The sequence below is a fragment of the Girardinichthys multiradiatus genome, chromosome 2 (genome assembly GCF_021462225.1).
Source record: "Girardinichthys multiradiatus isolate DD_20200921_A chromosome 2, DD_fGirMul_XY1, whole genome shotgun sequence".
In the NCBI taxonomy this organism is placed as follows: domain Eukaryota; kingdom Metazoa; phylum Chordata; class Actinopteri; order Cyprinodontiformes; family Goodeidae; genus Girardinichthys; species Girardinichthys multiradiatus.
The window spans coordinates 32,667,638-32,682,125 of NC_061795.1; the positions used below are offsets into that span (position 1 = coordinate 32,667,638).

The 14,488-nt window shown below is 39.6% G+C and overlaps 2 protein-coding genes across 3 annotated transcripts in view; one reads left to right on the forward strand and one right to left on the reverse strand.

The window, feature by feature from the left end:
- Positions 1-6: 6 nt before the first annotated feature.
- rad52 (RAD52 homolog, DNA repair protein) lies at positions 7-12,710 on the reverse strand. 2 transcript variants are annotated; one of them, XM_047348143.1, is made up of 12 exons: positions 12,645-12,710; positions 6,839-6,899; positions 5,378-5,479; positions 5,139-5,232; positions 4,885-4,952; positions 3,773-3,891; positions 3,614-3,689; positions 3,310-3,536; positions 3,037-3,227; positions 939-1,013; positions 355-570; positions 7-282 (listed from the first exon to the last, which is right to left on the reverse strand). In XM_047348143.1, exons 2-12 carry the CDS (start codon positions 6,887-6,889, stop codon positions 221-223), a joined length of 1,281 nt encoding a protein of 426 aa, XP_047204099.1. In that variant the 5' UTR covers positions 6,890-6,899; positions 12,645-12,710; the 3' UTR covers positions 7-220. The 2 variants fall into 2 exon arrangements, with proteins under 2 accessions (XP_047204099.1, XP_047204091.1); XM_047348135.1 differs by lacking the exon at positions 12,645-12,710 and adding an exon at positions 7,714-7,855.
- The window catches only part of prr5a (proline rich 5a (renal)), a 16,759-nt gene continuing 14,150 nt past the window's right edge, over positions 11,880-14,488 (forward strand). Inside the window, exon 1 of the mRNA XM_047348215.1 lies at positions 11,880-12,133. The gene's annotated coding sequence lies outside the window, so the exon portion shown is untranslated. The remainder of the gene's footprint in view (positions 12,134-14,488) is intronic.

A 14,488-nucleotide genomic window follows, 5' to 3' on the forward strand; every position in this document is an offset into this window, starting at 1 on the left:
CGTCTGTGTCATTTGTCACGTTGTTGAGAAGAGGGTCTGCTCATTTTATTCTGACTTTGTACAGACTTTATTTTAAGACCAAAAATGGTGCAGATGGGTTTTTCTTTGACAGATGCAGTGCAAACATTTTAACAGGAGTAATTATGTGCAACAGGAATACAAGTTAGATCAAAATAAATAAAAACAAAGTGAGGTTTTGATTTTAAGGCAGAGTAAAGTCTCATGTGTCCAGCCTGCGTTTTTTCAGTCCCTGTCCTTGTCTGTAAGGACTGAAGGCCTCACCTGGAAATTATAGGAGTAAAGTTAATATATATTTAAACAAGAAAGAGGCTCAAACAGTCTGAGAAAGCTTACCTGGTCTCCCCTGATAGTGACTGCTGTAGTGTTGGACTCTGCTGGTTGACTGGGCCTCAGGATTTCTGTCCGAAGCTCTCTGAGGGGTTTTACTGCGCGTCTGCATCTGATGGTTCCCCGGTGTTCTGGGCCTGGTCCCTCTGGGAGAAGCTGCTCCTGTGGGGACATCCAGCTCCTCGATCCCATCCAAAGTGAAATCCCAGAGTTCAGGGTCGTCTGCAGACAAATAAAACAAAGGATGAGACGAAAATGGTTTAAAGTACTTTATGAACCAGTTGAGTTTTCCGAGTCATCAAATATTAGCTTATCTAAACATTTAACTTGTACATCAGACCTTATCCTAACTACATTTTTAAAAGAAGGGTTTGATTACCATCCACATTATATACACGATTAACCCATCCTATACCTCCAGACGGGAACCTGCTGTTGATCAAGACACTAATCAATCACAGACTAAGATCTAAACTTCCTTTCTAATCTAAAACGTCATTATTTACACAGTAATAACCCATGAGAAGGATTGTTGTAAAGGACCTTGAGATGACATTTGTTGTAATTATAATTAGGCCTGATAGACGTACCTGTTAAACATGCGTTCCTGCAGCCGGTCTTGTTTTCAGATGTGTTGTTGCTAAACACAGCTGTGCCATCCTCACCTGAGGAGCAGAGACCCAGCAGAAAATAAAAATAAACGGGAGACCAAATCTTGACCAAGGATAATTTCAGAGTTTCTGGATCACCTTTCATTTAGTTGTAACTAAACACAGCAGAAATAAAACAGAACGACATATTTTTAAATAACATTCTTGGTGATATTTAGGACTTCAGAACCTCACAGTGTGAAAGGTTTTTTTGTGGGAAACATTCATGCTCTAACAAAGCTCGTTAGACTGATGCATCCACATTTAAAGGTAGTCATGACTACACCGTCTTCAACACTGCTATTGTTGAACATTTTTCCTTTATTATAGATGTGGTTTACCTCTAAAGTGCAGTTTTTTTTGTTAAGTCCGCCAAACTGTCAAACATGTTTAGCCATTTCTTGGCTATAATACAGGTAAAAAAAACTTGATTAAATTAACGTTTTTCCAATTAGTGTGAAATAAATCATCAATGCATTTTCCTTTAAAAACATTTGTCAAACAACTGTTGCTAGAAACCTACAGTGGGGAGAACAAGTATTTGATAAACTGCCGATTTTGCGGGTTTTTCCCACTTGCAAATCATTTAGAAGTCTTTAAATTTTTATCATAGCTACTCTTCAACTGTGAGTGACGGAATCTAAAACAAAAATTCATATTGTGATTACATTGAGATTGTGTGAAAAACCAAACTTAATATTTGGTACAGAAACCTTTGTTTGCAATTACAGATATCAGATGTTTCCTGTAGGTCTTGACCAGGTTTGCAGACACTGCAGCAGGGATTTTGGCCCACTCCTCCATACAGATCTTCTCCAGATCCTTCAGGTTTCGTGGCTGTCTCTGGGCAATACGGACTTTCAGCTCCCTCCAAAGATTTTTGATTGGGTTTAGGTCTGGAGACTGGCTAGGTCACTCCAGGACCTTGAGATGCTTCTCAAGGAGCCACTCCTTAGTTGCCCTGACTGTGTGCTTCGGGTCGTTGTCATGCTGGAAGATCCAGCCACGACCCATCTTCAATGCCCTTACTGAGGGAAGAATATTGTTGGTTAAGATCTCCCGATAAATGGCCCCATCCATCCTCCCCTCAATACGGTGCAGTCGTCCTGTCCCCTTTGCAGAAAAGCATCCCCAAAGAATCATGTTTCCACCTCCATGCTTCATGGTAGGGATGGTGTACTCATTCTCCTTCTTCCTCTAAACACGGTGAGTGGAGTTTAGACCAAAAAGCTCTATTTTTGTCTCATCAGACCACATGACCTTCTCCCATTCCTCCTCTGGATCATCCAGATGATCATTGGCAAACTTCCGACGGGCCTGGACCTGCGCTGGCTTGAGCAGGGGGACCTTCCACATCCATGACGGCGTGGTGTGTTACTAATGGTCTTCTTTGAGACTGTGGTCCCAGCTCTCTTCAGGTCACTGACTGGGCTGATCCCTCACCTTCCTCATGATCATTGATGCCCCCTGAGGTGAGATCTTGCATGGACCCCCAGACTGAGGGAGACTGACTGTCATCTTGAACTTGTTCCATTTTCCTATAATTGCTCCAACAGTTGTTGTCTTCTCACCAAGCTGCTTGGCTATTTTCCTGTAGTCCATCCCAGCCTTGTGCAGGTCTACTATTTTACCCCTGATGTCCTCACACAGTGCTCTGGTGTTGGCCATGGTGGAGAGGTTGGTGTTTGTTGGATTGAGTGTGTGGACAGGTGTCTTTTATACAGATAACGAGTTTAAACAGATGCAGTTAATACAGGTAATGAGTGGAGAACAGGTGGGCTTCTTAAAGAGGAACTAACAGGCCTTTGACAGCTGGGATTCTTACTGGTTGTTAGGTGATCAAATACTTATCATGTAATAAAATGCTAATTAATTACTTAAAAATCACACAATATGATTTTCTGGATTTTTGTTTTAGATTCTGTCACTCACTGTTGAAGAGTACATTTGATAAAAATTTAAAGACTTCTACATGCTTTGCAAGTGGGAAAACCTGCAAACTCAGCAGTGTATCAAATACTTGTTATCCCCACTGTACCTCCAGTAGATCTTCGTCCAATAGCCACTTCCGCCTCCTCAGACTTTGCCTGTTCCAGTTTCTGCTGCAGCTTCTTGGCCTCCATCTCCATCCTGAATTTCTGCTGCAGCTGCTGCTGTCGAAGCTTTCTCAGATGTTTGGGGTCCGTGTTTGGGGCGGACACGACGACATTCGCAGGGTCTGCAGTTGATCTTAAGGGGAAGAAGATGGCAGTAAGTGGTGCCCCTTTGCAACAGAGATGTGAGAAGTTCCCTCTACGAAGCGCAGTGTTACTTGAAGTGGACGTTCTCGCTCTTTATGTTGGGTGCAGAGCCAGCTGCACTAGAAAGGTGGACCTCTGAGTGCCTCTGATTGAAGACTCGGGGTTCCAGTGGCACCCTGGCAGGTTCTGCTACGCTCGATGGATTTTGATCTCTGACCAGACTGCAGAACCGAGCCATTTCTATTGACGGCTGGCCCTCAGTCCGCTTGGTCTGTGCTGGGTCCAGATCCGGACGAGGCTGTGCAGACGAGGCAAACATTAATGGCTTTAACTACAACATTTATACAATGCTCTCGTTTACCTTTTGTTTCTCACCTGTTTGGGAATCTTGTTAATTGCAAGGAGGTACTCTTTATCCAGGATGCAGTTTCCAAGAACATTGCCAAAACATCTCCACATGATGAATAAAGATGTTAATTTTTCTTCACCAACCCAAGCTATTTTCAGAAAGAAAAACATGTAATTTTCCATTACTTCAGTGCTCTCTTTATGCCATCTGTCACAGCTTCCTTTCTCGCCTTTTCCAGAGACAGGGCTTTGGACCTCAGACCCTCGCTGACTCCGTACCCCACATCCTCATGAAACGCCCCGTCCTGGAGGAGGACAAAAGTGTTCATTTCACCAGTTTGTGTCGATGATATGAGCTACAGAGGCTTATGAGAGGTTTATTTGGTGTGTTGAAAGAGTTACTCATACCCTTTGAACCTTTTCAAATTCTGTCATGTTGGGATTTTATGTGACAGATCAACACACAGTAGTGGATGAAAGAAAAAGGAAGCTTGGTTTTAAACATAGGAAGGTGAACCTACACCTCACTCAAGTCTTTTGTAGCCTCTGACAGGCTTTCCTTTAGGTTTGCCCTGTATTTAGCTCCATCCATCCCACAGCATGATACTGCTACCATCATGTTCCACAGTGTGCATGGTGTGTACAGGGTGATGTGCAGTGCAAGTATTTCTCAATGCGGGGTTGTGGGGATGTCCTCTGCAGGAATTGTGGCAAACAGGACTTTCTCCTGGCTTTTTTATTGTTTCAACAATGGCTGCTCTTCCATGTGGGCCTGATTTGTGCATGATTAATAAATCTCCCACCACAGACCTTTTGGATGTTTTTCTAAAAACATGTTGTTATATAAACCTTGCTTTAAATATTTTTATTCCTGACCTGCTGTGCTCCTTGGTCTCTATGATGCTGTTTGTTCACTGATGTTCTCTAACAAACCTTTGAGGCCTTCACAGAACTGCTGCATTTATACTGAGTTTAAATTTGACATTGACTCTGTTTAATTGAGTACCAAATAGTTGATTTCTGAGGGCAATTAGGTGGAGTTTATTTTAGGGTATCAGAGTAAAAGAGGGTGTGAATACAATTCCCTTCTCACCTTTTCAGATATTAATCTGTAAAAGATTTCAAAAACCATCCATCCATTCCTTCTATCTAACAAATATGCACCTATATAAAATCCCAATAAAATACTTAGAATTTTGTGGTTCTAATGTAACACAATGTGGAAATAGTTCAGTCAATAATCATTAATAAAGATTTTGTGAATCAAATAAAAGAAAAATAATGACTGATTGTCCAACCTTGAGCTGCACTTTGACAAACGCACTGACTCCAACATAGAATTTCCCATTGATCAGGTCCACAAAGTCTAAAAGCAAAGAAAAAGATTGTTTATAAATTAAAACTCTATGTACTTTACTTTAATTGAAACCTTTTTTTATTTTGCTGACTAAGGGTCGGTACAATAATGACACATCAGTAATTCTGAAGAGACATGCATGTAATAAATAACATATCTTTTGCATGTAATGTTTACTACACAAGTAATTCTTACCAACATTTTGCTGGGAAATGGAGTGAGACCATCCGTTGTATCCAAACATCTCGTTGGCCAGGCTGATGACCCGGTGTCCTTCGATGTAACAAACCTGCCCAAAACAGAAGAAAGGATCATTTAAGACAGTCAGTGTGTACATTAAAGCTCAAACCTCCAACAAATGCAACAAACACATGGTTTGGTGCAACACGTCTTTTTTATGCTTGTCACAGATTTCAAGAAAAACCAAGTCTTGCCTTTTGTCCTCCTCCAGCCATCCTGGTACTGATGTACTCGGGTCCCAGCCTCTGTTGCAGAGCGTTCTGAACGGCCTGGTACTCCTCAGCTGTGTAGGTGCACTGTCCAGAGGCAGAGAGCAGAACCCAAACAGATAATTATTATAAAGCTACAAAGACAATCGATTTACAGCATGTTATAGATTAGGTAATATATAAGGAATTGAATGTTATTTAGAACTAGGTTCCTTTTCTTATTCTAAATGATCTCTATAAAATTTATATTCTTACTACACTTCAAAATTCCATGAATGTCTGTCTGTTTTTATTACATTTTGGACATTTAAGTACAAAACATATAATAAACTTGCCTAATTTGTTTATCCCCCCAACTAATTAAATTATTATGGTTATTGCAGGGTTTCTAAACATTTTAATAACATAATTTCTTACTGATGCAGTTTTTTTTTTACATTCTGGAGATGTAAGTATGAAATATTAACCTTGAAACTGAATAGAAAGTAATCAGGTCTTATCAGTCGGTCATGAAAACACCATAAGCCTGAAATCAGCGTGTAGTTTGTGGAGTGAGGTATCAAACCATTTTACAGCTTTTTTGGCTTCTGGTCTAACTTAGATCAACTCTGTTTTAAAACCTGTAACTCCAGGACTTCTCAAATATAGACTGCACCATCCTACAATGAAATGGAAATTATTCAAAAAACAGTTTTTAACTTTAAAATCTTAATTCCAAGTTTAAAAAGGAAAAGAAAGTACCAGTTTTACTGTTTTTTTTTTGCCCTAAGACTTTTAACCCAATCCAGTTTTAGTAAAGCCAGTATTTTTGTAAAGCACATTAAAAAACAACAGCCATTGACCACAGTTGTGCAAGAAACTCATCAAAGGAAAATATAAGTTCTAGTCAGTTTCGGAACCACAGAAGCAGTTTAACCTGAATGTAAAGCTTCCTAGAGAGGAAAAAGGTGGTAAAATTGAACAAATATTCATTAAAAATATTTTTTTGACTGCATTCAGTCAGCAAGTAAAAAGCTAAACTACTGAGGGTGAAATGTTACAATTAAGTTGTGATCAAAGGCAAAGCGTGTCATTTCAAATACATTTTTGAAAAATAATTCAATTTATTAGACATAGTTAGATTTCTGTCCATAGGAAAATGGAAGGAAAAACATCTGGGAAAAGAAAGCAAATTCCTCATTTCTCCAGGCTTTCAGGACTGCAGAGAAACACTGTTAATGGTTTAAATGTCATGGATTGAACTCATTATTTTTCATACTTGAACCGAGGTTTTTTTTTTTTAGGAGCATACATAAATATTCAAATACAGAACTTCATTCCTGCCAAACATCTGTTGAACCAAGCAGCTTTGTTTCACTTTAACAATGCAATACGTCTATTTGTCTTAATAAATACAGTATAATAGAAACCATAAAGATGGTGCTTCTCTGCACTCTCTCCGCTTACCTGTCCGAAACACCTGGATGATGCAGGGACATCCTTCTCCTCCGTGCTCATGGCTATAGTCCTAATACAATTAAGTGGGCAAATGCAAAAAATTATTTACTAAAGAAATAATTACGCATACATGTTACAGGTAAAATAAATCTGAAAATAAATACATAAAGTAGAAACAATGATAAACAAAAAGCTGTCAATAGTTTAAAATAATAATAAATTAATTAAACATGAAATTGATGTGTTAAAAATTGAACTCGTATGATAAAATCATCCTGAATATATTCAGTTACTTCATGGTTCATTTGGTGCAGTCCACCATGAAATAATTGAAACAGTTGCTGTGGTACATCAGAAAGATCCTAACAACCTTTAAAGTAACTTCTTCAAAGACCAATTATCTTTAATTAAACATCTTAGCACCGACCATTTTTCATTTACTTTTGGGTCGCTTATTATATTGACTTTTGATTAAATAAATACTATAATTTTTTTCAATCTTTTTGTAAATTTAATAGAAATTCTACATATGAAATATTTATTCAATTGTTTTCCATCTGCCGTGGATTTGATTTAAATACGTACACATGAAAGCAACTATTTATTGACGAACTTTTTTGTTGAATTATGACCCTTTTAGACATCCGTAGTACAATGTCCGACAACAAGAAACACATCCCAGTAACACTTTCTGCTATGTCAAACAGCTTTTTTTAAAAACGGTTGAATAATTTCTGAATTAAAACTAATTGTTTAAGACTTGAATAACTAGTCAATACTAGGAGAAACTCACAAACAAGTCTTCCCTGTGCTAGCTAACATGGCTTCAAACCAGGTCCGAATCCCGTTATGAACAACTACAAAACAGGTAAACGTTAACTCACCTGTTTAAGCTCCTCAAACGTATTTTACGTTAAAAAAAAAAATTAAAAACACGAAAATGTTTTAGAAATGCGCAGTTTACGGTCTCACGGAAGCCAAAATGTAAACTTCCCGCTCGCACTACCGGGGGAGGAGCTTCTTCATGCTGCCTTCATGACTATCGGAAACGAAACTGTCAACAATCCAAGTAGGAAATCTACGAAGAAATGTAAAAAGTAGTCATAGAATTACTAAGAAAAGGCAGCTTTCCATATGATTTCATTTTAGCACTTTTGTTTATAAAAATAAAACTGATACAATAAAAATGAAGCACAAGGAGATTTGTATGGAGTTAATTTGGTAGGCCAGATTTCAAGGTGAACTTGAAGTTGTGGGTTCTAATCCCGTGTCTTTGTTGTAGAGCTCTAGGTCTAGTGTTTGTGAAAGCAACCGGTTTACCGGGTTAATACACAGAAGGCCCAGAAAATTGAATCACAATCCAGATGACGTCAAATAGAAATTAAGGCAAACGTTTTTAAAAGATTCAGATCCATAAATAACATGACCTATTAGAGAATATGTTACCACAATATATAAAACATCATAAACAATTTTTAAAGCATAAACCTATAAAGTATAAATAATTAAAGTAATAAAATTGTGTAAAGCAATTACATTTTCACACATTTACAAGGTCAAATTGTGTCTTTGAACTGTAGAATATTATTGTAACAATGTGCCTTCATAAAGTCTTCATAAATTTTTGTTACATTTTTATAATTTAATGTAATTATTATTTTGATCAGTATGATGTCTTATTACCTCTTTTGTTTCACTTTGTAGTTGGTTTGTATCTTTGTGGTTGTTCCTCCTGTAACCTAACGTGCCCAGTCATGGTTTGAATCTTTTGTTATTTTATATATAAGACTCTTCTTGCACCTTTTTGTATTATTTGTGTACCTTAGGTTGTCCTTTGGCACTTCATGTTAGTCACGTTACCCCTTTGTACAGTAGTTTCTTATCTCGGTGTGGTCATATTGTGGCCAGATATGCAGTTGCTTGGTTTGTGTATTTGTGTATATTTTACAGATTATTTTCTCTCATTAGGTGGTAATTTTACCTGCTATTGTAGCCATTTTAAATTTCATAATTGAAATAGTCTGATCGGTTTTTAATTAGGACCATGGGCCTCCTGATTATCTGGGACTAGAGCTTTAAGGAACATGTTCAGTATTGTGTGGGGTTAAATTTCAAGATATTGTGCACAGTTTTAATCGTTATTTATTTCATAGTTTATTTTCCTCATCATTGTCTAGTTATATTCCAATAAGGATCAATTTAGATAACATTTATTCTTAACACAAAAATATTATTCTTACTATTATTACTACTACTATTTCCACTACTAAAACCACTCTTAATAATAATAATAATAAACATGGCTTTTTAAAATCTAAAAACCGTGGTGTGCATATGTATTCAAGCACAATGTACTCAGCCCAGTCTCCTACTTAATAAATTAGGCGACTGGGTTTTTCTATTCAATTCAATTCAATTCAGTTTATTTATATAGCGCCAATTCACAACACATGTTGTCTCAAGGCACTTCACAACAGTCAGGTACATACATTCCTATTAATCCTAACCATTGAACAGTGCAGTCGGAGTTAGCTTTTTATTCAAATTGGATAAAAAGTTTTTCTATCTAAGGAAACCCAGCAGATTGCATCCAGTCAGTGACTTGCAGCATTCACTCCTCCTGGATGAGCATGTAGAGACAGTGGACAGTCACTGGCGTTGACTTTGCAGCAATCCCTTATACTGAGCATGCATGTAGTGACAGTGGAGAGGAAAACTCCCTTTTAACAGGAAGAAACCTCAAGCAGAACCAGGCTCAGTGTGAGCGGCCATCTGCCACGACCGACTGAGGGTTTGAGAGAACAGAGCAGAGACACAAAGAGAACAAAGAAGCACTGATCCAGGAGTACTTTCTATGGGAAGGAAAAGTAAATGTTAATGGATGTAGCTCTTTTAGTCATTTCATTTAGAAAGAAAGAACAGATCAACTCTGAGCCAGTTTTCAGGGTTAGAGTCTGAAAGAGAGCACATATAATTAGTTACAGTAGAAGCTCAGTCAATTGCTATATCTAGGAGAGAGAAAGGGTTAAACACTAAAAGACAGGGCTATGTGGATCATCGGTAGAGGGTGAGCATTAAGTTGTTGCCAGCAGAAGCTCGGACGATTCCCCTCTCCAGAAAGGTGTCACAGGTAGACACAGAGCCAGGCCAGGTGTAGCTTCTAGGAAGAGAAAAGAGAGAACATAAAGTTAAAAGCTGAAATAACAGCAAATAATGCAAAATTGGAGAGTAGTGTGAGAATGTAGCAAAGAGGGTGAAAGTGGTCGTTATGTCCTCCAGCAGCCTAAGCCTATAGCAGCATAACTACAGAGATAGTTTCAGTTCAGATTATTTAGTTAAACGGCGCTTATTTACAACAATGTCGTCTCAAGGCACCTCACAAAGGGTCCCACTGATGGTCATTGTTAAACTAAAAACCACAACGATTGGGGATACCTCTCTCTGTCAGACTGATTATAACCATCAGAAAGGAGAAGGGGTCACACACTGCTGTGAAGCCACAGAAAAGGCCGATTTAAGTTTTGCCACAAACCAAGAAGGGGAAACAACACACAGGTGTAAGAACGTTCTCTGGTCAGAAAAAATCAAAAGTTTACTTTTTGAGTTAGGTGAAACACTATAAGTGGCAGAAAGCTAACACCACAAATTACTCCACACTCACCCTCCACATGCCAAAATATGGTGGTGGGGGTATCATGCTGTGGGGATATTTGCCTTCAGCAAGGTTGGAGAAGCTGGTCAGAGTCAATGGAAGGATGGAGCTGAATACATGGGAATGGTTTAAATCAAAGCATACTCATATTTTAGCATGACCAGGTCAAAGTTCTGTGTGAGATAGTGAATAAACTGGAGTCAAAACACCAATGCTCTTTACAGGAAAGGTCAGAGCAGACTACCTGCTTTAGAGACTGTGATCTTTTGGAGTGCAGGGGATGCTCCAGAAGACCTTTTCAATCATGTGGTGGCATCAGCTATGCATTGGAGCAGCAGCTCATCTACAGCTGAGAGGAAGCGGTTAGATAAGCTCACCAGGAAGACCAGCTTTGTTCTAGGATGCCCCCTGGACACAGTACAGGTCATAGGAGACAGAGGGAAAAATAACATCTCTGTTAAGACAATGTCTCCCACCCCAAGCATGAAGCTGTTGTAGAACTGGAGAGCTCCTTCAGTGACAGACTGCTGCATCCTAGGTGCACAAAGAAGCTTTATCACATATCACTCCTCCCAGCAACTATAAGACTTCATAACCATCACTGCTCCCGACAGACTAAATAAGTGTTTACACCCCTGCTGTTATTTGCACAGTTTTTTTTTTTTTTTTGTAAATTGTTTGTTATTTTTCTCATTACAAATGCTCTTTTTGTAAATTTTCTAATTTTCAAATCAACCTACTCAGTTGGACCGTTAATTTAATCTGAGTATTCGATTTTTAATGATTGTAAAGTATGTCGTTTTGCTATTTTGTATTTTTTTAACTTTATTACACAGTCTACCGTTTTGTTTTTTTGTTTTTTTTTTTTGCGTTTGCGAGTACCAGTATGCTTCCATTTGCCTTTTACGCACCTGCCGACACACCTGAATTTCCCCTCTGAGAGACAATAAAGAATATTTCTATTTTATTGTATAAGCCAAAAAATCAGCTACATCTGCTGTAAAGGGTGCTTTCACAACGTATTTACTCGGTGGGTGGTGAATACAAATTCACGCTGCACCGTTTATATATTCGTATGCAACATATTTTAAAACCCATTTCCTTCCGCTTCCCAGTCGTATTTTGTGTTTTTTCCAGTTCTTTTTCTTGCACCACTATCTGCATACCTGCCATTATGTTACTGCACTGCTCTTTTACGTTTAGCTTATTATTACTCTTTTCTAACGCAGTAAACTTTCCCACGCTTAACAAAAACAAACAAACAAAAGAACTAGCGTGTTTGTTGGAACCCTGCGGTTTTCTCGCTTGCACACAGCTCTAATAATAACAATAATAACCACAACGCGCGTTCACGTGCATGCTCGCAACCGCGTTCGGATTTCTGCTCCTTTTTTTTTTTTTTTTTTTGCATCTCATCAAAACAAAGCGGGGGCGAGCCGGAGCCAGAGAGCGAGCGGCGGTTCCTGCCTCATGAATGAGAGGTCGGTCGGACCCTTCATCGTTCACACTGTCGCCCGCCCGTAGGGGTGCGCAAACCGGCGTGGAGAAGCTAGAGGAACCTCCCGCTGATGAGCCCCGGACAGCCGAAGCTTCCTCTCATCTCTACATGACCGCTTCATCCCACCGGGAGCGACACGACGGGATCAGGAACGGTGAGAGCAGGCTGCTGTGGGCGGGCTAGGGGTGCATTTTACACACGGTAACTTTGTGGCCGGCGATGATACTGTTTTTACTGGTTAATCTGCGTGTTTGCAGCCGTGCGGCTTTGTTTACTCCAATGTTTTATCCGTACAGGTAGAGATTAATTAAAAAGCTCCACGTACGCACGGCTGGCTGGACGTTCCTGCCCTGCAGGGTAAACGTGGACTGTTGATTGCGTTTCTGCTCCGATCGATTGGCCATCTAATGTCGGGAAAAGGCCGCTCAGTTGTAAATCAATTGGTCGGAAAAAGACCGGGGGTCGATTAGAAATTAAAAAGCGGCATCGATCGCATGTGAGAGTGTAGTCGCAGACAAGCAGGAGAGGAGAACAAAAGCAGAAAGCCCAGACTGGCGTGGCATTTCTGCTAGACATTGTCTGTTTTCCCGACTCAACTCCAATTTAATAAAAAAAATTAAAAAATCATCAGACCTTCACAACACACACCAAGCAACATTTCTTACCACCATATAACATTGTTCTGAAGAGGCTTTGTCTTATAAAGCCAGACTGTTATTCTCCCCTCTGTCCAGCGGATGGTGCTTTACTGTGGAGCTACAATGTCGTGTTTCTGTGGGGGGAGACACCCAAATACACTGTTACTGTAAGGCCACAAAGCCTTTGCAGGAACCTTTCACTCGCTTACTCACCAATGCATGTTCACACATGCTTCTTCCCTTTTTTCCGCTGATGTAATGAGTGATTTCAGTAAGGCCGCAGGATGGTTGCCAAATTCTCGTCTGCACTGTCTAAAAAACATTAACTCACAGCAAGGAAACTGAAAGAACAACTTCCGTAAAAGAAAAAGGTGGTAAATGTGTGATTTGTTTTTGCTCTTGTTTCCTTTCAACTAATATTTGCTTTATTTTGCTGTTGCTTCTTTATTTTAGTTATTTTATGGTGTCACCTCCTGAGGTTATGCTTCAACAGCAGGGGTGCCTTCAGAAAGGTTTAAAACGGGTGAACAAATGGGGTGCCATGGTTTCTCCACGGTTCTTTATGCTGCAGTCATATTGTGGGGGGAAATAAAAATTAAATGCATTCATATTTTTCTTAGTAAATATATTGCTAATGGGGATATTGACATGAAATTTACAATAGATGAAACCAAAACCTCCGTCTATCAATCCATTAATGGATGAGGCTGGTTGCTTTCTCCAACAGCCATTAGGCGAGAGGCGAGGTGCGCCCTGGACAGGTCGCCAGTGCATTACAAGGCAACACATTGCCAAAAAGAACAAAAAGTAATGCAAACACAAACACTCCTACGGGCAGCTTTTAGAGAAGCTATATAGCAGCCATGTTTTTGGACTGTGGGAGTAAATGGGAGTATCCAGAGAAAACCCATGCATGTACAGGGACATGTAAACTCCTTGCAGAAAGACCCCAGGCCAAGATTTGATCCCAGGACCTGCACTTCCTACACAGGTATTGAGCGCATGAATCAGAGAGGTTGCAAGAAGACAAAGAAAGCCAAGAAAGAAGCTGAAAACTGTCACTATTGAGAAAACAATTTAGATTCCTGAACTAATAGCAGGTTTATTCCTAACTAATAGCCTAAAAAACATTAGAAGCATCTTGTGATGGGTAATAATAAAGAGTTCTCTTGAAACCATCACAACCTTTTTGTTGCAAAACATACTGATAGCGCTGGTTACAGACATGTTTCTAAACTTCTCAATGTTCCAGTGAGCACCATTTGGGCCATAATCCAGAAGAGAAAAGAATATCATGTCTCAATAAGCAAGGCACCACCAGATGCTCCTCACAAGATTTCAACATATTTATCAGAACAGTTGTCCAAGAGGTAGGACTTATTGCAGTAAGCTTTTGAATTCTAGAATTGCACCGCTCAAGGTGGAGCGCAACCGGGAGCAGCTGATTAATATCTCAAAAGCTCAAATAATACTTCAGCTACAACCCCAAATCCCTGATGAGTTGAAAAGGAGATGCCGTGGATGCAGAGCAGGAGCTAAGAGAAGAGAGAGAAGGAGGAAGTTCAAACCATCTCTTCCGTCGATTTTGATGGGCAATGTGAGATCGTTGGGAAACAAGTTGGATGAACTCCAAGCCCTACAAAGGACCCAGCCAGAGTACCGGGCATGCAGTATCATGTGTTTTACTGAGACGTGGCTGCAGGATCATATCCCCGACTCCAGCGTCTCTCTGCCGGGCTTTTTAACCATACGAGCAGACAGAGATTTAAGGAGGAGCAGCAAATGTAAAGGAGGTGGACTGGCAGTACTTGTGAACAACAGATGGTGTAATCCAGGACATGTTACTGTGAAGTGTCATCTCTGCAGTCCAG